This window comes from Diceros bicornis, chromosome 3 (genome assembly GCF_020826845.1).
Source record: "Diceros bicornis minor isolate mBicDic1 chromosome 3, mDicBic1.mat.cur, whole genome shotgun sequence".
In the NCBI taxonomy this organism is placed as follows: Eukaryota; Metazoa; Chordata; class Mammalia; order Perissodactyla; family Rhinocerotidae; genus Diceros; species Diceros bicornis.
The window spans coordinates 42,672,218-42,692,522 of NC_080742.1; the positions used below are offsets into that span (position 1 = coordinate 42,672,218).

General features: G+C 35.8%; 1 protein-coding gene across 4 annotated transcripts in view; it reads right to left on the minus strand.

The window, feature by feature from the left end:
• The window catches only part of CRPPA (CDP-L-ribitol pyrophosphorylase A), a 264,411-nt gene that overhangs the window by 175,774 nt on the left and 68,332 nt on the right, over nt 1–20,305 (minus strand). For all 4 annotated transcript variants that reach the window (XM_058526629.1, XM_058526606.1, XM_058526613.1 and 1 more), the window contains 2 exons: nt 8,856–8,960; nt 1,723–1,768 (listed from right to left, as the gene is read on the minus strand). In XM_058526629.1, coding sequence (XP_058382612.1) covers nt 1,723–1,768; nt 8,856–8,960 — 151 coding nt within the window. The remainder of the gene's footprint in view (nt 1–1,722; nt 1,769–8,855; nt 8,961–20,305) is intronic.

Genomic DNA, 20,305 nt, shown 5'->3' on the forward strand with positions numbered 1-20,305 from the left:
CATCCAGTCAGATTACTTTTCCGGAGAATAAAAGTAGAATATTTTTTAAATACTTTAAAAATAACAGTAGCATACTAGAACATGTTACCTAAATAAGAAAAATAATTTCTCTCTGCAAAGTTTCCAAAACTGTAGCCCTTGCAATTATACTTAAAATGTAGGCTTTTACATAAAAAGCCTGCTCTGATAATATATTGGCAAAGTACTGAAATGTGTAGAATCCTCAGTTGAACCACTTACCAACTTACAAAATAGATCATTTCCATTTGACCTAGGTAATAGAGATACGACTTTGTAAAGAAACCAAACTGAGTTTTATATTTCCTTGTGTTGAGAATGTAACCAACTACATCATGGTTTAGTCAACTTCTCCAAAGTAATGTTTACACATTGCCTGGCTCATATGTAAATATATGTCAACATTTTGATTTATAGCTATAGATGATCTGTTTACATACACAGTTACACAGATGCACAAATTACAGTCGATTAATGGTTTGAAACACAATATTCTTGAAGGGCAAAAAGCTTGAGGGTAAGCTACAAATATAGACTGTCATGACCAGAGGAAAGATTTCAGTTTTCTGAATGTGAAGCCAATTGATTGTTAAATAGTTTTTCCCAAAATTTTTAAATAAACTGATACATTCAGAATTCAGATTCAGTATTTCTTTTTCAACTTCAAAGTTAGCATTTAAAAGTTCACCTCTCAATCAAAACCTGAGCACATAGTTCTATCCTTAATCTATTTTCAAAGGAGTCAGTTACTAACAGATTGTAAAGCACCACACTTGCTTCAGGATTGGCATCCTGATTTTTCCTAGGACCACGTATTTTTAACATTGGTGCTGTCAGGAGACATCTTTGATGTCACACCAGGGGAAGTGGGGGAGAGAAGAGTGCTTTTAGCATCTAGTGAATATAGGCCAGGCACGCTGCTAAACAACCTACAATGCACAAAACAGTGCCCTCAACAAAGAATTACCTGGCCTAAAATGCCAACAGTGCCAAGGTTAAGAAACCCTGATTTAAATATGGAGGCTGCAAAAATACGGAATGAGTGTCCCTTGTGCATCATCATTACATTCCTAGCACAGTGTTAAGCACGATAATAAACATTTGTTGACTATTAAATAAGCTACCTCTGTATAGCTGGGATCTTAGAGTCATAAAGACAAAAAATGAATGAGAAAGTTGTTACTACACATGTAATATCTAAAATTACACAACAAAATTGTAGTTACTGTTAGAACCAAAAAGGAATTTAAAAATAACCCACTCCAGTTTCTCTATTTTGGGAAAATTTTTTTCTCATATGAAAGATGTTATCTAACGTACTGACACGACAGTGTTTGGGGGCAGTGGGGGGGTGACCAGTCCTTTTAGGAGTAATAATAAAATAAATATCTTTATAAATTTATTGAAATATCATTTTCACTTCAAATAGTGTCAATGCCCCAAACTTTTCTCAAAATAATAAACTCAAGTATTTCCTTTATAAAAATTGAAATGAATGTGACATAAATCATAATAAGTGATATTTCACAAGCAGGAGACACAAAATAAAACATAATTACTTTTAAAAAAAAAAAAATCACAGACCTCTGTGGCCTACAGGCATTTATACCTCTGAGAATTCTGGGATTTAAAATGTCATGAGAAATTCTGAACGGGCTTACATTTTTGAAACACAGGAACTGACAGTCACAAGGACAAACATACCCTTAATAATCGATTCAGCTGCATACAGATCTCGTTTGTAGGTCACCTAAAGGACAGATAAGCCTCATTAGACTTAACAGAGCAGGAAGGAATGTGAAAGCAATAAAATTATGCCCCCAAGGAAATTCTTGATTTTGGAGAAACTATAAACACATAATACTAACAATTTCTAAATTTTAACATCATCAGCAAATTCAGAAAAATATATTCTATTTCTACAAATGGTTGAAGATTGTTTTGAAATCTTTAAATAAATTGAGATATTATGTGGCAGTGGTTACCAAAATCTTATTAATATAACTGAAGTATTATATCAAAGATAATCTTGTAGTGTTTAAACAAAAGTATTAGCATTACTATTTAATAATAAGGTTTTATGTTGGAGGGAAGGAAGGAAAAGTATGCATAACAAAAATCACCAAACTGCATTTTTAGTTGAAATGAGATCATTATCAAAGATCAATTCACAGTAAGAAGGACTTCCTTCTGAATTGAGTATATCTGTATGCACCCAGATAAGGCTCACCTTGTAAATTTTTTACTAATATATGGCTCTAGTACCAAGACCCTAGAGGGGACCACCACGTACATACAAACAATCAAGATCTTTCCTTAAGAACAGACAGCCTTCTTGTAATTGTAGCCTGCTCCTTATAATGTAATCTCCCATGGTCCTATGGCAGATATTTCCCAGACCACATCCAATGAGCTCATTTACAGAACATGTCAGGTACATTGCATTGCAGAATTAGCTCTCCTATATCACAGAACTGGAAAGTATAGCAACTAATGAACTATATTAGTAAGTACTCTAGGGTCTTAGGAGCCCATCTTTCAAGTGCCCAGATAATTATGATAGAAATAGTCTAAAAATCCACTTTGAGAAATACTCTCTAAATTAGTACCTTTCTGAACCTACAATATGGGCTTTCTTCCCACAGATTATCTCATAACTAAACTTGCATAGAAACTTGGTTCAGCTCAAGTGGCTCAGGGCACCTCTATTCAAAGTAGATTCCCCTGAGGCTGGCGCCCTGGTGTAGTGGTTAAGTTCGGCACATTCCACTTTGGCCGCCTGAGTTCATGAGTTGGGATCCTGGGTGCGGACCTATACCACACCACTCATCAGCCACATTGTGGCAGCAACCCACATACAAAATACAGGTAGATCGCAGAGATGTTAGCTCAGGGCTAATCTTCCTCACCAAAAAAAAATGATAATAAAAAAATAAAATAGATTCCCCTGCTATGCCTTTATCCTGGCTCGTAAATCCTGATCCAAAACTATACCCTACAATCTAAAATTAAAGTAGCAGCCAACTTGTAAGACAGCTGGGAAGTTGTGCAAACATTCAAGCAATCTATTTGAAAAATCAAATGTGACACGGCTGCATTATCTCTAAAACAAGCACATGCCAACCAAAACCAGGACTATAGTTACTGATCCACAACACAATTCTATTACCCTGGGAAAAAAACAGAAAACAGATATTTAAATGTTCATGCTACGAATTTTACCAAATTAAAGAATGCATCAATCTCTTTCATTCAACTAATATGTATCAAATAACTACTATGTTCCAGGTCCTGTTCTAAGTGCTGGGAATAGAGCAATGAAAAGAGTGAGCAAAACGCAACCTGTGGAAACTACGTTTTAGTGAAGAAATTTTCCTTATAAGAATCGAATAAAATAAGTTTTTTCTTTTATTTCCTTGAAAATCCAAAGTCAACTAGATATCTGAAATTAGGCCTCAATATTTGCAATTTAAATGAGAATGCTTGTTTTCTATAATAATTGTCTGCCGTGTAGGGTAAACTCAAAAGAGATATTAATGGAAAGATGCCTAATTACCATAATTCATTTTTTATTCCTTCCTGCTTTGAGGAGTAAAACTGCATTCTAAATTAAAATGGAATAATTGTGTAATTATCTTTTTTTCAAATAGATCTTAATGACGGGTTTTTAAAGTTAAAGAAAAATTGGTCTCAAATACTAAAATGCTTTGTCTAGCATACCTGCAAGGCTTAACATTTCTGCATTCGAGTCAATCTTATAAATAAAATATGTTTTTATTACCTAAAGGTCCTTTTTCCATTAATATTAAATAATTAACTGTATAAACAAGAATTTCCTTTATCTACTTTTTCTTGTAGGCTGTGGACACCTACTATACACAGATTAAAGCTTGATTTTTATTAATATATTCTATATGGAGCCTTATTGAATATCTCAACTACACTTCTCAACAAACACTGATTTAATGAAGAGAAACTACAAAATATTTGTGACAAACTTGTAAAGTATTGTATTTAAAAATAGCCTTATATTATTTTAAATAAAACAGCTAACATACTTCAAAAGAAATAGTACTGGAAAATGTTGTAATTCTGAATTGATGAGTTACTTTTTTTCCATCAAACTTTTACAGTAATACCGGTTGCCCTTTCCTTATTTTTAATTTTAAAAAGTTTAATAATCAGTTTTGAAGTTGGTTTTCTTCTGTCAGCATGACCTGTAGTTTTCCTTTGACTTTGCACAATACCTTATTACGGAAAATAGTTACTTAAAAAAAAAAAATCAACCCTGTAGAGATTGAAGAAGTTTCATGCTGTGCTCATTAGAAGCTCGGGGCCACCTGAAGACCAAGGGAGGCACGCTGTGCAGCTGAGGCTCTGGGCCCCACATCTGCCACTCACCTAGTTAAGCTCAATTTTTGTCTGTTTTGTTTGACTGTGCTTCTGTACAACATTTCATCTGGATCAAGTGTTTAGCAATATATATACATATATATATATGTATATATATATTCAATAGAAGAGAAACCTAAAGCCGAGCCACAGAGGTAGTATGTCTCTCTCAGCTACCTCAAAGTGAGTTCCAGGGGACATTATCACACCTACTCTGTGTTGCTTTATCGGTGTTGACACTCACAATATAGTAAACTAGACTTTTCAGAGCAAAGTCCAGTTGGCCACCATCTTACATATGTTAAGTTAGACTATACTTAATGTTCTCCCATCTTTTACCCATAAGAAAATGAATATGTAACTCTGATAATGAGAAGACAGTCAGAAAATCTTAAATTTTAAAGATAAGAATGTTTATTAAATACAAATTTAGATATGGGGGCATTTATTATATTTATTTCCATTTCATCAATTATGTCTATCTAGAAAATATTCTTTCCTCCAGACTGGATAGCTAGATGAGAAACAATGTTATCACATTGTATTTTTGAGGTTAAAAAGCAAAAAGTAAGACTATTTTCTCTTTTGTTTTTAACAAAGATCCTAGAACACTTGGATCTAAAAAAAGATGTAGTTCCCCTCAAAAGGAATCCTCAGAAGTTATTCATTCCAATAATATTGTGATGACACACACACGTCAGAAACTCCTTCTAAAGAAGCATTTTCAGACAATGGAACACGGTTGTTGGATTTCTTCAATAACTGGTTATAAATTTTGTATGCCTTAAGAATGGTTTTAATATTTAGAAACAAGAAGTCTATTCAGTTAGGTCTGTATAGTGAAGTAAGTGACCAAGTATTTCAGTATAGTGGGACAAAAATATGGTACAGCTATAAATTAAGGGAATGGAAGTTCTTATGTAGACAACGTGAAATTTCACCAAAATAAGAGTGTGTTCATCAAGGCCTGGCAAAGCACAACCCCTCAGGGAAAGCATGAGAGCAGATCTCTGTTCCCAGGAGTCACTCCTGTACTCTTGTGTGGTTGGTCACTCGTGGCGGGGTGAGGGGTGGTCATTCACTGGGATGGCCTCTATCCTGCATGGTGATTTGAAAAAACTGAGGTTTCCTCCAGGCCACATAGGAGCTACTGCAGGAAGGTTGGCATTAACTCTGAATGTTTACTTTTTGCATTTTTTCTACCAAAAAAAACTATGTAAAATACAAAATAATAGCCCTCCTGGGATTTCTGGTGGCAGTTGAAATAATAGTTCTACACGCAGTCATGAGAAATTTCTCATCATTCCACACACCCCAGAGGTGGTGTACTCTGACCTCTGAGGGGTAGGGGAAGGTACCCTGGCACAGAATCCTCTCATCTTACTGTTTTATGATAGTGAAATGCCTCTTGAAATGTGTTTTTCATTGTGTCAGATTTCTGAATCATGTTCCAGGTACTTGGTCCTGCCACCTGAGTCCAGTACGAATTTTAGCATAATTGTACTAAATCTTTTTTCAAATCTGAATTTTAAAAAATGGTAGCATCTTTGGAATTAGCATAGAATTAAAACACTAATTTCAAAGTGTCAATTCCATTGCTTTGGTTTAAATAGCAACTGAAATACTCTTTATCCATACAGAATGATAAGATCACAAAATTAATTAAATTAGAAGCCTATACTAAACACAACTCACACAATGTCATCAAAAGAGGCCAAATAGGGCTAAATAAACAGCTAGGAAAATATCAAAAAGAAAAAAAATGGTGGAAGATGACAAGAAACAGGAGGCAGAAGGAGGAAATAGGGAGCCTGAAACAACCACAATATTTGCACTCAAAATAATTTCACCTCAATTAATAGAAGAAATGTGGTACCTAAAAAAGACCTCATTACTGCCATTTGAAAGACTTCTTGCCCACTCCATTGTATTACATGCCCTCTTAGAATCCAAGATCCCAGTGAGGCACATCATTATTCAAACATCATTCATAGGAGTGGGGCTTCCCCCATCCCTTCCAGTTTGCAAAGTGATGCTATGAAGATGATCCCTCTGGGCCTAAGAGTGTGTCACCCTTTGGCATGTGTATTAGTTTCCTAGGGCTGCCATAACAAACTACCACAAACGAGGTGGCTTAAAACAACAGAAATTTATCTCTCACAGTCCTGGAGGCTAGAAGTAGGAAATCCAGGTACTGGCAGGACCATCCCCCTCTGCAGGCTTTAGGGAAGAATCCTTCCTGGTCTCTTCCTAGTTTCTTGTGGTTGCAGCCATCCTTGGCTTTCCTTTGCTTGTAGATGCATCACTCCAATCTCTGCCTCCATCATGATTGGCATTCTCCCTTTATCTGTGTCTGTATCTCTTCTGCCATTCTTATATGTTGGATTTAGGGTCTATTCTATGCCAGTACGATCTCATCTTAACTTGATTAGATCTGCAAAGACACTTTTCACGTAAGCTCACATTCACAGGTGCCAGGGCTTAGGACTTGAACATACCATTTGGGGGGACACAATTCAACCCACAACAGCATGTATGCAATGACTCACTGGGGGAACAAAGAGAAGTACTTGGAAAGGCCAATCACTGCCTCAGTGCACTGACATTTGTTGCACATAAAAGGGAAGCAGATGGGCTGGCCCCGCGGCTTAGCAGTTAAGTGCTCGCGCTCCGCTACTGGCTGCCTGGGTTCAGATCCCGGGCACGCAGCGATGCACTGCTTGTCCGGCCACGCTGAGGCCGTGTCCCACATACAGCAACTAGAAGGATGTGCAACTATGACATACAACTATCTACTGGGGCTTTGGAGAAAAAAAGGAGGAGGATTGGCTCAGAGCCAGTCTTCCTCAGCAAAAAGAGGAGGATTAGCATGGATGTTAGCTCAGGGCTGATCTTCCACAAAAAAAAAAAAAAAAAAAAGGGAAGCAGAGTGCCAGGATGTGAGGACTGATACTGTGCTACTGGAGGAAGTAGTGAAATATGAGATTTCACCAAAAAAAATATTGAAGTAAATTTGTGAAGATGGAGTAGAAAATTCAGAGAGCAGTGTGCTGCTTTCCTTTTACCTGCAGACCTCCATGTGCTTTACAAGTCTGAAGAAGGCTCAGAATACCCACAAGAGGTAGATAATCACACACCCTAAGACGTCAACAAGGAGGTCAGAGAGTGCTGACATGTTAGCAGCAATAAAAAGTCTCAGAGTTTTCCCTTCTTTTTTTTTTTTTTTACATAGCCTGCAAATTAAGTCTAGCAGATAGACAAAGGGGGTTCTATAAACATGTGGGTCAGAATCTTTAACAAAACACCTAATTACCAAAATCCTCTCAATTAATATGCATATCACCATCTGAGCCATATATAGAAAAGGATAAACAGAATGAATAAAATGTTTGCCTGCTGGGTTGATGACATTTGCATATCTTTTAAAAGAACAATAATACTGCATAAATTTTCTCCACCAATCAATAATCCAGGCATGCCAATGTTTTGGAATCTTAGAATTCAATAATTTAAATACGTCTGAGATGATCTTAGCATGCAGCAAGGCCCATCATGTTATTATGCAAAATACCTAATCAACCCCTAGGGCTTTCTGTTTTGTTTTAAAGTCAATGAGGAAACATTCTTTTGGATCAATATAATCTTAGAGTTAGGATGAATCTTTACTAATCAAATTTAGGTGGGTGCTTTATAGATTTCATCCAAAATTTCAAAAGCAGCAATACTTATTTCAAAATTATGAAATGGCCCTACAATTCTACTTCAGAAATCTACCTAATAAAACAAAGGAGAGTCACACTGTAAAACACCCCTACCTCAACAGGAAGCTGTAGCATGATAGTGCTACAACTACTCCATTCCCTCCAAAAGAAAAAAGTTTGCCATTAGAAGACTTGCCATAGGAAAGAGTCTAGTTCCTCCGCAACAAGTGGGTCCAGACTCTCACTGCACTGGGCCAGAACTGTGGTAGATATTCTTTCAACCCAGACAAGTTGGAGTTACCACCCCAGGGCCTTGAAGGAAATGTTGCTATTGTGGGAAGCAGAGTTTTATCTTCAATCCAGTTGAGGATAAAGCAACCAAGTAAAAGGATATATACAGAGAACAAGGGGGAAAAATGTGACTAAAACAATCTTTTTGGCCAAAATGGAATTTGTTTGCATAAATTATCTCAAAGTGAATTTTCTTGAAACCAAGCAACAGAAATGATACTATACTTTGATGGCTCAGAAAATCCAATGAGACTCTTAATTCCTTTAATGTATGCACACAAACACACACCTTTTTTCTTAGAAATATTTACAGTTTCAGTATGAAACCAAGTATTTTTACATTACTTCTGCATTTTCTAAAGCACCTGGGAAGTGTTTGTACTTGCAGACTGTGTCTTTAGGAATGACACATGAGCACAGATGAGACCCAGAGCAAAGTGCCAACTTCCTTACCTTCCACAGATCAGGTGATCCTTCTACAAGTTTGGCTTTCGTGTGACAGTATTTTAGAGCCAATTGCAAACACTCAGTTCCAAATTCCAAGTCATAGTCACTACACTAGGAGAAAAAAAAAGAGTTAAGCTAAAATAGAATTTTAGTTAAAACTAAACCTTTTATTTCATAATCAATTGCATATAGAAAAGGAAAGGCCTAGAGAACTCACAAACTCTTTAATCAGCTACTGATTAATCAAGTTATAGAATAATTTTCCCTATGCCCTACAGCCAAACAAAACAAATAGAAAATAGAAATGTTGCAGTCATACGAGTTTTGAACTTCCTCAATAGTTTCAGGTGTCAGATTAAATATAACACTTTATTTCCTTTGCTCGTAAGCCACATTTCTAAACATGTTTCTAAAATGCCTGAAGGCATGGGTGAGGATTACCGTATCAGAACTTGATTTAACAAATATATGTATCCATAAAAACTCAAATCCCCTATCTTATATATTTATATCAAGATATTTGCAGGTTACAACTCTCTTATTCATTTTAATATTTAAAATATCAATATATCGTTTTTTAAGGGATATTTAAATTCTGAACATAAAAACAGTTCATGCTTTCATTGTGAGAAAAAAATGTAAAGGCCTCTCCTAGATTTAGTAAAATATAAACATTTTTAAGCATTTTAAGCAGAACCATCACAATGACCAATATAATATAATTTAGCTGAATAATACTCACTGAGTACTTATCATGTCCAAGCTTTGTATTAAGAACCAGCATTTAAAGATAAATAGTCATGTATTATTTCCTTAAGGAACTCAGGTTTAGAAGGGGAGGCTGATATATAACAAATATTTTGCAATAGAATGTGATAGATGAAGCACTAGAAGAATATCTAGAGGTAGAACAGGGGTAAAATATTTAATTCTATGTGAGTGCATCAGGGAAGGCCTATCAGAGGAAAAAGTCTCTGATCTCCTTTTTAAATACTGAATAAAATTGGAGTAGAGGGATACACCTTTAAGGCAAAAGGTGCCATATGAAGTTACAGAGGTTTCAGACACCTGGTAAATTTGCATTTTAGAAAGAGCATATCCATATAAGAAATATTGCAGGTTTTTAATTTTACTGAAGTCCAGCTTACCAATTCTTTCTTTCACAGAAAATGCCTTTGTTCTTGTACCTAAAAAGTAACCACAACCCAAGGTCATCTAGGTTTTCTCCTATGTTGTCTTCTAATAGTTCTATAGTTGTGTTTTACATTTAGGTCTATGATCCATTTTGAGTTAATTTTTGTGAAGAATGTAAGGTCTGTGTCTAGATCCATTTTTTTGCATGTGGATGTCCAGTTGTTCCAACATCACTTATTGAAAAGACTATCTCTGTTTCATTGTATAGCCTTTACTCCTTTGACAAAACCCAGTTGACCGTATTTACATTGGTCTGTTTCCAGGCTCTCTGTTTTCTTCCATTGATTGGTTTGTCTATTCTTTTGCCAATATCACACTGTCTTGATTACTATAGCTCTACAATAAGTCTCGAAGTTGAGTAGAGTTAGTCTTCCAACTTGGTTCTTTTCCTTCATATTACATTAGCTGTTCTGGATCTTTTTGCCTCTCCATATAAACCACAGAAAAGTTTAGAAATAAACTTTTTACCAATATCTACAAAAAACTTGCTGGGTTTTTGACTGGGATTGCATTCAATGTATAGATCAAATTGCAAAAAAACTGACATCTTGATAATATTGAGTCTTTGTATCCATGAACATGTACTATCTCTCCATTTATTTAGTTCTTTGATTTTGCTCATCAGAGTTTTGTAGTTTTCTTCATATAGATCTCATATGCATTTTGTTAGATTTTTAACTGAGTATTTCCTTTTGGGGCCACTAAGATAAATGGTTGTGTATTTAATTTCAAATTCCACCTGTTCATTGCTGGTATATAGGAAAGTGATGGATTGCTGTATATTAACCTTGAATCCTGCAACTTTTCTACAATCACTTATTAGTTCCAGGAGTTTTTTGTTTATTATTCCAGATTTTCTACACAGACAATTATGTCATCTACAAAGAAAGTTTTATTAGGTCCTTCCCAATCAAAATACTTATTTCCTTTTGTCTTATTAATCCGCTAGGAATTTCAGTACGATGTTGAAAAGGAATGGTGAGAGGGGATATCCTTGCCTTGCTCCTGATCTTGGTGGGAAAGCTTCTAGTTGTTCATCATTAAGTATGATGATAGCTGTAGGTTTATTTGTAGACAGTTTTTATCAAGTTGAGGAAGTTCCCCTCTATTCCTAGTTTGCTGAGAGTTTCTATCATGAATAGGAGCTGTATTTTGTCAAATAACTTTTCTAAATCTATAGAAATGTTCATTTGATTTTTCTTCCTCAGCCTGTTGATGTGATGTATTGCAATAATTGATTTTGTAAAGTTGAACTAGCCTCGAATACCTGGGATAAATCCCACTCTACAGTTGTAGTGAGTTGTAGTCTAATTCTTCATATATGTTAGATTCTTTCTGCTAACATTTTGTTGAGGATTTTTGCACTTATGTTCATGCAAGATATTGGTATTTAGTTTTCTTTCCTTGTAATGTCTTTGTCTGGTTTTGGTATTCGGCTGGCATCAGAATGAGTTAGAGAGTCATCCCTCTCCTTCTATCTTCTAGAAGAGATTGTAGATAATTGGTATAATTTCTTTCTTAAATGTTTGTTAGAATTCACAGGTGAACCCACCTGGGTGTGGCGTTTTCTATTTTGGAAAAATATTAACTATTGATTCAATTTCTTTATAAATATAGGTCTATTCTGATTGTCTATTCTTGTGTGAGTTTGACAGACTGAGTCTTCCAAGGAATTGGTCTATTTCATCTAGTTTATCAAAATTGAGGACAGAAAACTATTCATATTATTCCTTTATTATCCATTTAATATAAATTGGTTCTATAAAGATGTCCCATTTTGTTTCTGATATTAGTATTTTGTGTTTTCTCTCTTCTTCTCAGTGTAGCTAATCGGTTTTATTAATCTTTTCAAAGAACCAGCTTTTAGTTTTGTTGATTTTGTCTAGTGATTTTCTGTTTTCCAGTTCACTGATCTCTGCTCTAATTTGTATTATTTCTTTTCTTCTGCTTACTTTGGAATTAATCTGTTCTTTTTCTAATTTCCTAATATGAATGTTAGATTATTGATTAGATCTTTTTTCTTTTCTTATACATTAGATGATATATATTTCCCTTTAAGCATTGCTTTTGCTGTATCCCCAAATTTTGATAAGTTGTGTTTTCATTTGTTTAGTTTAACTTATTAACTTCTCTTGAAATTTGTTCTTTGATGTGTTATTTAGAAATGTATCGTTTAATCTCCAAGTATTTGGAGATTTTTTAAATCTTGCTATTATTGATTTCTAGTTTAATTCCACTGTGGTCTGAGAGCAGACATTGTATAATGTATAAAAACATTGTATGATGTTTTAAATTGTTAAGGTGTGTTTTATGGCCCAGAACCTGATCTTGGTGAACGTTCCATGTGAACTTGTAAAGAACGTGTACTCTGGTATTGTTGTATCAAGTAGTTGATGTCAATTGATTGATGGTGTTGTTGAGTTCAATTATGTCCTTACTGATTTTCTGCCTGCTGAATCTGTCCATTTCTAATAGAGGGGTTTTGATGTCTCCAACTATAATAGTGGATTTATCCACTTCTCCTGGCAGGTCTATCAGTTTTGCCTCATGTATTTTGAAGCTCTGTCGTTACACATATAAATGTTAAGGATTATTATGTCTTCTTGGAGAATTGACTCCTTTATGTAATATCCCTCTTTATCCCTGATTACTTTACTTTCTCTAAAGTCTGCTCCATCTAAAATTAATATAACTACTCCCACTATCTTTTGATTAGTGTCAGCATGGTGCATCTTTCTCCATCCCTTTATTTTTAGTCTATATGTTTTTCTATTTAAACTGGATATCTTGTAGATAACAGAGTTAGGTCTTCTTTTTTAACCCACTCTGACAATCTCTGCCTTTAAATTGGTGTATTTAGACCACTGACGTTTAAAGTGATCATTGATATAGCTGGATTAATATCTACCATATTTGTTACTGTTTTCTATTTGCAGCCCGTGTTCTGTTTCTGTTCTTTTTCGGCCTTTAGTGATTTGAATTGAGTATTTTATAAGATTCCTTTTTTCTCCTTTCTTGGTATGTCAGTAATACTTTTTTTTTTTTTTTTTAACTCTTTTTTAGTGGTTGCCCTAGAGTTTGCAATATACATTCACCACTTATCCAAATCTACTTTCAAACAACACTGTACCACTTGATAGGTAGTGTAAGTACTTTATAATAAAAAAATATTCCTAATTCTTCCCTCCTTTCCCTTGTATCATTGCTGTCATTCAATTCTGTTAGATCAACTAAGAAAAATATAGGTTTTCCTTTTACCTTCACTTATTTCTTTTCCAATTCTCTTCTTTACGCAAACCTGAGTTTCCGGTCTCTATCATTTTCCGTTTCTCTGAGGAGCTTCTTTAAACATTTTTGAAGACAGTTCTGCTGGCAACAAATTCCTTCAATGTTTGTCTGAGAAAGTCTTTATCACTCCTTTACTTTTGGATTATAATTTTAAGGAGTAGAGAACTCTAGGTTGGTGGGTTTTTTTCCCTCAACACTTCAAAAATTTTACTGCACTCTTTTTTTGCTTGCATGGTTTCTGAGGAGAAGTCGGACATAATTCTTATCTTTGCTCCTGTATAGTAAGGCGTTTTATTTCCTCTGGCTTTTTTCAAGATTATTTCTCTTCAATTTTCTGCAGTTTGAATATCACATGCCTAGGTATAGTTTATTTGGTATTTATCCTGCTTGGTGTTCTTTAAACTTCCTGGATCTGTGGTTTGGTGTCTGACACTAATTGTGAGAAATTCTCAGTCATTGTTCCTTCAAATATTCTCTTCCTTTCTCTTTTTCTTCTTTTTCTAGTATTCCCATTATGTGTATGTTGTACTTTGTGTAGTTGTCCCACAGTTTCGGGAAATTCTGTTCTGTTGCTTTCCAGTCTTTTTTTCTCTTTGCTTTTCAGTTTTGGAAGTTTCCATTGAGATATCCTCATGCTCAGAGATTCTTTCCTCAGCTGTGTCTAGTCTACTAATGAGCCCAACAGTATTTTTCATCTCTAGCATTTTCTTATTCTTTCATAGAATTTCCATCTCTCTGATTACACTGCCCATCAGTTTTTCCATGCTGTCCAACTGTTAGACCCCTTAGTACATTAACCACATTTGTTTTAAATTCCCTGTCTGATAATTCCAACATTTCTGCCATTTCTGACTCTGGTTCTGATGTTTGCTCTGTCTCTTCAAACTGTTTTTTTGTCTTTTATTGTGCCTTGCAGTTTTTTCTTAATAGTCATATTTGATGTATTGGGGAAAAAAACTGTAGTAATGGGCCTTTCATAATGTGGTGGTGCTGTGGGGGGAGGGGAAGCATTCTACAGTCCTTTGATGAGGTCACAGTCAATTCATGAGTCTGTGCCTTTAGACTGTGAACTTCACAAATGCTCTCAGTTCCCCACCATTAGGTGGGGCAGGATGGCTAGAATGGACTGGAGTTGAGTATATCCCTTCCCCCAGGTAAGTTAGGCTCTGAAAAAATAGTTTAGGCTCTGGCAAAATAGATTCTCTGGAGTGCAGGCCTGGTTAAGAAGAACAGAATGCCCTCGAGTATTTCAAAATGGTTACTTTTCCCCTTATCCTGCCAAAAGCAAGAGATTTTTCTTGGATATTCACTGTGAGAACCTGGTTGACCTCCTGTAAATAAAACTCACAAAAGTGGGGGGCTCCCCTATGACAGGGTCCCCCTGGACTTTTTAACTCTCAGACTTGTCCTCACTGTGTCTCCAGTAATTCATCAATTGTGGTTTAGGTTTTCCTATCTCAGTTCTGGTTCCCACGGTGATTTCTGCTTGTGAATTTTTGCTCCAGTAAATTGTGATTCTCTGTATCTGCCTGCCTGTCTCTGCAATTTTGAGGACAGCAGTTTGCCCTGTGATCTCACTTTTCTGATGGATCTGAGAAAAGTTGCTTTTTCAGTTTGTTCAACTTTTCACTTGTTGTTAGGATAGACTGACAATTTCTAAGCTCCTTACAAGCTTGGGAAAGCAGAAGTTCCCCATGTACTCTTTCTCAGGAGACCACAGGAAATGGTGCTCCACAACATTGAGGAGTAAATCAGAAAAAGGAAGACACAGAATACAGAAAGAAGGACATCCTAACACAGGAGAGGAGTCAAAGGAAGTGCTAGGACAGTAGTGAAGAACAGTCTCAAGACGACTGCTATGCAGGAGGCAAAATGAGAAACCAGGTGAGAGGAATGTGATTCCTTAGGAGGGGTGACTACAAATGCAAAATAAAAGGTACATAAACATACAGATTAAGAATGAACAGAATCTCTTCGGAAGGTCTCAAGAGAAACTGTTTGCCTCTGGGAAGAAAGACTAAGGGACAGAGTTGACATGAAGACTTCATTTTTACCCTTGCCATGTGTATACTGTCTTTGTATTACCTATGGGAAAAAAAAACATGTAATATTTACATAGTATAATGTAATGTAATATGCAATGTAAACATTATATTCCCAAGAAATAGATGCTTACAAGTAAGAGTTAACACTTGTGTTTCCAAACATATACATTTAATACTTTCAACAAATCAATCTGATGTTCTGGTAATAATTAAGTTGCAGAACATTTAAAACTCTAAACACCCGAATCTGAAAACAATGTATGTGTATGATTACTTTATTATAAACATAATATCTGGCTACTATTATGATAAACATAGAGATATTAGTTTTTTCACACAATTTGTTCTTACATTTTTTTTCTAACTGTAATTTACAGCAATTTGCAAACTGTATATTAAAATTCCTAGCAAGTCCTTAAATGGAGTTTGCTTAATTGATAGAAGTATACATGTACATTAGTGAATTCAAGGCACTGTTGCCAAGTGGTTAAGAGCATGGACATTGGAGTCAGATCGACTTGGGTTCCAACTGTGGTCCTTCCATGTAACAAAGATGTCTCACTGTGGAGAAGATATTTAACTAGTCTGTCCCTCAGCTTCTTCCATTTTCAGAAATGGAGAATAAGAGAACAATGGAGAATAAAAAGAACAAACATAATAGCCATGTGAGATGTCTGGTATAGTATCTAGTTTATGGCTATTCTTTGATAAAGTCTGGATACTTAACGGTTATAACTTTAGATAGTTAACCATACAAATTGCAGTTTAAGTAGTAGCCAGAAGCTAATCGTAATATCTAATGGTTGTGGAGAGTTCTATTTCCTCTGTAAAGATATTGGGGGTAGCTCTGACAATGTGCGCCATCTTCTCCTTCTGCTTTTCCTTACACCTAGCTTCCATTAAGAAAAATGGAAGAAAAATTAGCAGTGAAATTAGAATAAAGATGTAAAATGAAATAAAAGGTTTTAAAGTATAACTAATATTCTCAATTGTAACCATTAGAATGGATGTTCTCATTTTGCAGTGTTCTGTAAATCACACATAGTTGAAGTTTTTTTATTATGTGTATATTGCTTTTCTGTCCTTTTCTATATAGTAGTAAAGTGACTATTTAGTGTCAAATAACATAAATAATAGTCTGTAATATACCTCCCATACTGTTCGCCCTTCTCCATGAATCACCACCCTGTAGCAAACCTCCTTCTCTGCCCTACTGTACCATCTGTTCTGTTATGCTGCAATACACTCAAACTCATTACCTAATAGATGCTTCACCTCCTAGATCTGAAGGAATACCAATTCACCTCCTAGATCTGAATACCCATTGCTTGCCATCATATTTACTGCTTTTCCTAACCACTAGTTACTACAGGGCTCAAAGGCAGGGTTAACATTCCAGATCCCCACTGCTCTGCTTCTTCCATGAAAAACCCTCTATATTTCCAAGATTTATGTCATCTGATAAAATCTTCCAACCTCCTAACATTGTCATCTCTCACTACTTCATAGGCTCTGCAGTTTTAGGCACATGGGTCAGCCTTCATTTTTACTCCAACTATTGTCATTACCCTGGCTGAATTCAAGGTCCATGTGCATAAACTTTCAAATACTCTAGCAGTTTCCTTGACCTTTATCTTCACTTGAACAAATAATTTCTGTAATGAAACCTAGAAACGTGATTTTATCTCTGTGGCTCCTCTAAAATTTTTAATTTCCGTAACTCAGTTTCTGACCAGAACCTCCAGCCATCATTTCTCTTAATCTCCCCTCACGTTAAAGTTGTCCTTTTACCCTACTGAGGTGTCCAATTCCCTAAAACTTTCATCTGCTCTTGGTTAGAAAACTCCCATTTTCTTAGACTGCCCTTAATCAGCCAGGGGACTGGAGTGGAAGGCATGAAGAATTTTCTTCCTAGCATCCGAACTGCCTTGATCTCTCGTCCATCCGTTAGATCTCCTTTATAAACTCCAACTACAAGTCAATCATATAATCTATTTATTTTCTAAAGCTTTAGTTTATATTTTTCAGTTATAAATGTACATAGTGTGAAGAACCAAATACTCGTACAATTTGCATTATGAAAAAGTTTACCCCACCCCCTTTACCCTACTGTGTCTTCCCCAGAGGCAATCATTTTTCCTTCTTTCAACTGACTATTCTAATACTCATCTCTATGTTTAACAGTAAACTAATACTGAGTAACAAATACACAATCTCAGTGGCACATAGCAATAAACTTATTTCTCACTCACACAGCTGTAGGTTGGCTGAGATTATTGTGTTTCAAGCTGCAGGTTGACTGTGGCAGCTCTGATCCAGGGGTCGCACTCCACAGGCCAGACTGGAGGGACAGCAACCAACCAGAATATGCCTTCCTTTTGGTAACAGTAGACGCACAAGAGGGCAAGCCCAAGAGCACAAGCACATATAAGCCTCTGCCTATACTACATCTGCTGAAATCCCAAAGCAAGTTAGGAGGCCAAATCCAGAATCAAGTAGCAGGGAAATATACTTCACTCTCCAGGAGGCCATAGCAAGGGTGCAAGAGTAGAACACAAGAGTGGCAGAGGACCAAAAAGTCGGGATCAAATAATTTACTTATCATTCCATATCTGTAAATAACACACTTGTGATGCTGCCTCTTGATATTCTTCCATCGTCTATGGAAGAAGAAGAATTTTTTGTCTTCTCTCCTCCCAACCTTAGCACAATACACACTAACACTTCCCATTCTCTATCCCTTCAATATCATAATTTTGGTTGAATTAATATTGAGTGTTTACATCATTAACTACGTAAACACTACTCACAGCTAAGTCACATATTATAATCCTTTTTCTACACAAGTCTTTGTTTTCCCTAGTATTAGAACTTATCTTTTAAGTGTTTAGTTTTCTATATACTTATGACCAAACACTTAGCTATTTGTCTAAAACTACTCTGAAGATGTTCAGACACACAAGATATTTCATCAATTTTATATTCCTAAAAAAGCCACCCTTGGAGTCTTCTGACCTTTTTTAGCATGGACTGGTTGTCCTCTGTCAGTCACACAGCTATTACCCTAAAAAAACTCCCCATACCAGCAACCTGAACATACTCTTCCTCTCTCTCCTGTCATGGATCTCCTATCTCCTACATCCCATGTAATCTTTCTTGATTGACTCTCTCATTTTTGTGGAACAAAGCCTCTGATAGCTTTCTGGGAAAGGGAGCATAAGAGGTTAAGTTTTTAAAACACTTTCTGTTGCATTATACCTATATCCTCTCCTCTGTTTTCTCTCATTTGGAAACTTGTTATTGAGTATTGGCTGTCTTTGATTGGATTTCTAATTTTCTTTTCTTGCCTATATTTTATCTTTTTGTCCTTTGTGTGGAGAGTTTCTCAGATTCATTTTTAACCCCAGATCTTTTTATTCTCTAAATGTTTATTTTTTAGCATTCTGATCTTGTTTCATGTTTGCATTAACTTTTATCTCTGTAATGATATTAACAGTAACTTTTAAAAGTTTTCCTTTCCCTGCATAATTGCTTCTTCCTCCATATCACTCTTTCTGTTTGTTTTGGTCTCCACCACAGTAATGCATGCTTTAGATGGTTGGTAATACTTCTTGTCAGCTTATATTTAAGAATGGAAGATTGAAAAGCTCTTAAGCAATGAGTGCAGGGGTGGGGTTTATGAACAGTGAGCTTCACTGTAGGGTGATGGGGTTGAGATGTTTACCAGGAACCTCTGAGGTTTTTTAAGTTTTATTCTTAGACTGGAAAGCATCCTCAAAGAAAACTTCTCCAATTTCCAGCCAGGAGGGAAAGCTAAACCACCAGGATACTGGCTGCTGAGTGGGAGAAGAGGCCATGGGCACTATTTTGGACAAGGCACTCAAGCCCAGACTACACTGTATGTTCTCCCCAGACATAGGGAGCACTTCACTTCCACCTGCCTCTGTAGGGAGTTTGGGGAGAGGTGTCACAGAGTGGGGAAGGTGATTTAGATATCAGACTGTTTCTTAAATAGCTTGCAGCAAATTCTCTTTATTTTGTCCCCCTTCACTCAGTTTCAGAGGTACTTGGTGCTGCCAGGTCCTGAACTCTTTGGAAATTCTACAGCAAACACTTTTAATTCTCAGTTTTACCTACCACTCACTTATAACTCAGCCTTCTCAGATCTACTGAGTCAGCTACTATTCACTCACCTGCTTTCCAGCTATTTGTTTGCCATTGTCACCTCTCCTATTCTCCTTGTTCTTGTGGGCGTATGTTGTTTTTAATCTCTTTCTAGTAGCTTTAGTGAGGTTTGAGTAATGAGTAAAATTAAATGTTCAGTCCATTATCTTTACCCAGAAACAGGAGTTTGCGTATTCTAATTAGATAAATATCCCAAATTGTCTTCCATAAATATGGTTTCAATTTATATTCCCATAAACAATGTATGAGAATGTAGCAGAGTTGTTAACATAAGGTAAATGAATAGGACTCAGAGGGATTGAAAAACCTCTGAAAAAATACTTTGTGTATAAATGTGATTATTTTTCTGGGAAGGGATTCTATAAATTTCAGAGCTTTAATAACACACACAAAAAGTTAGAAACCATCGTTTTATGGTAATCACGTAATGGTCCATGGCTACAAATAATCTGATTACATATCTTTCCAGCCTCAACATCATTACAATATTATTTCTGCAAGGCAGCCTGGTAAGTTTGCCCAACAAAGAACAATATAGGCATTAGAGAAAAACTAAATCAAAGGCATGCATGCACAGGTTTCTGTCTCTGCAGTTATAGCTCCATGCTCAGAATGTTTCAAGTAGAAACAAAATAGGTTATCTTACAATTAAATAAACAATGAACACCTGCATTCAATTTATCTGAAAATCAAACTTGAAGCACTTTGCATACATTTTCATTGTTTGAATTATGCAATGTATTT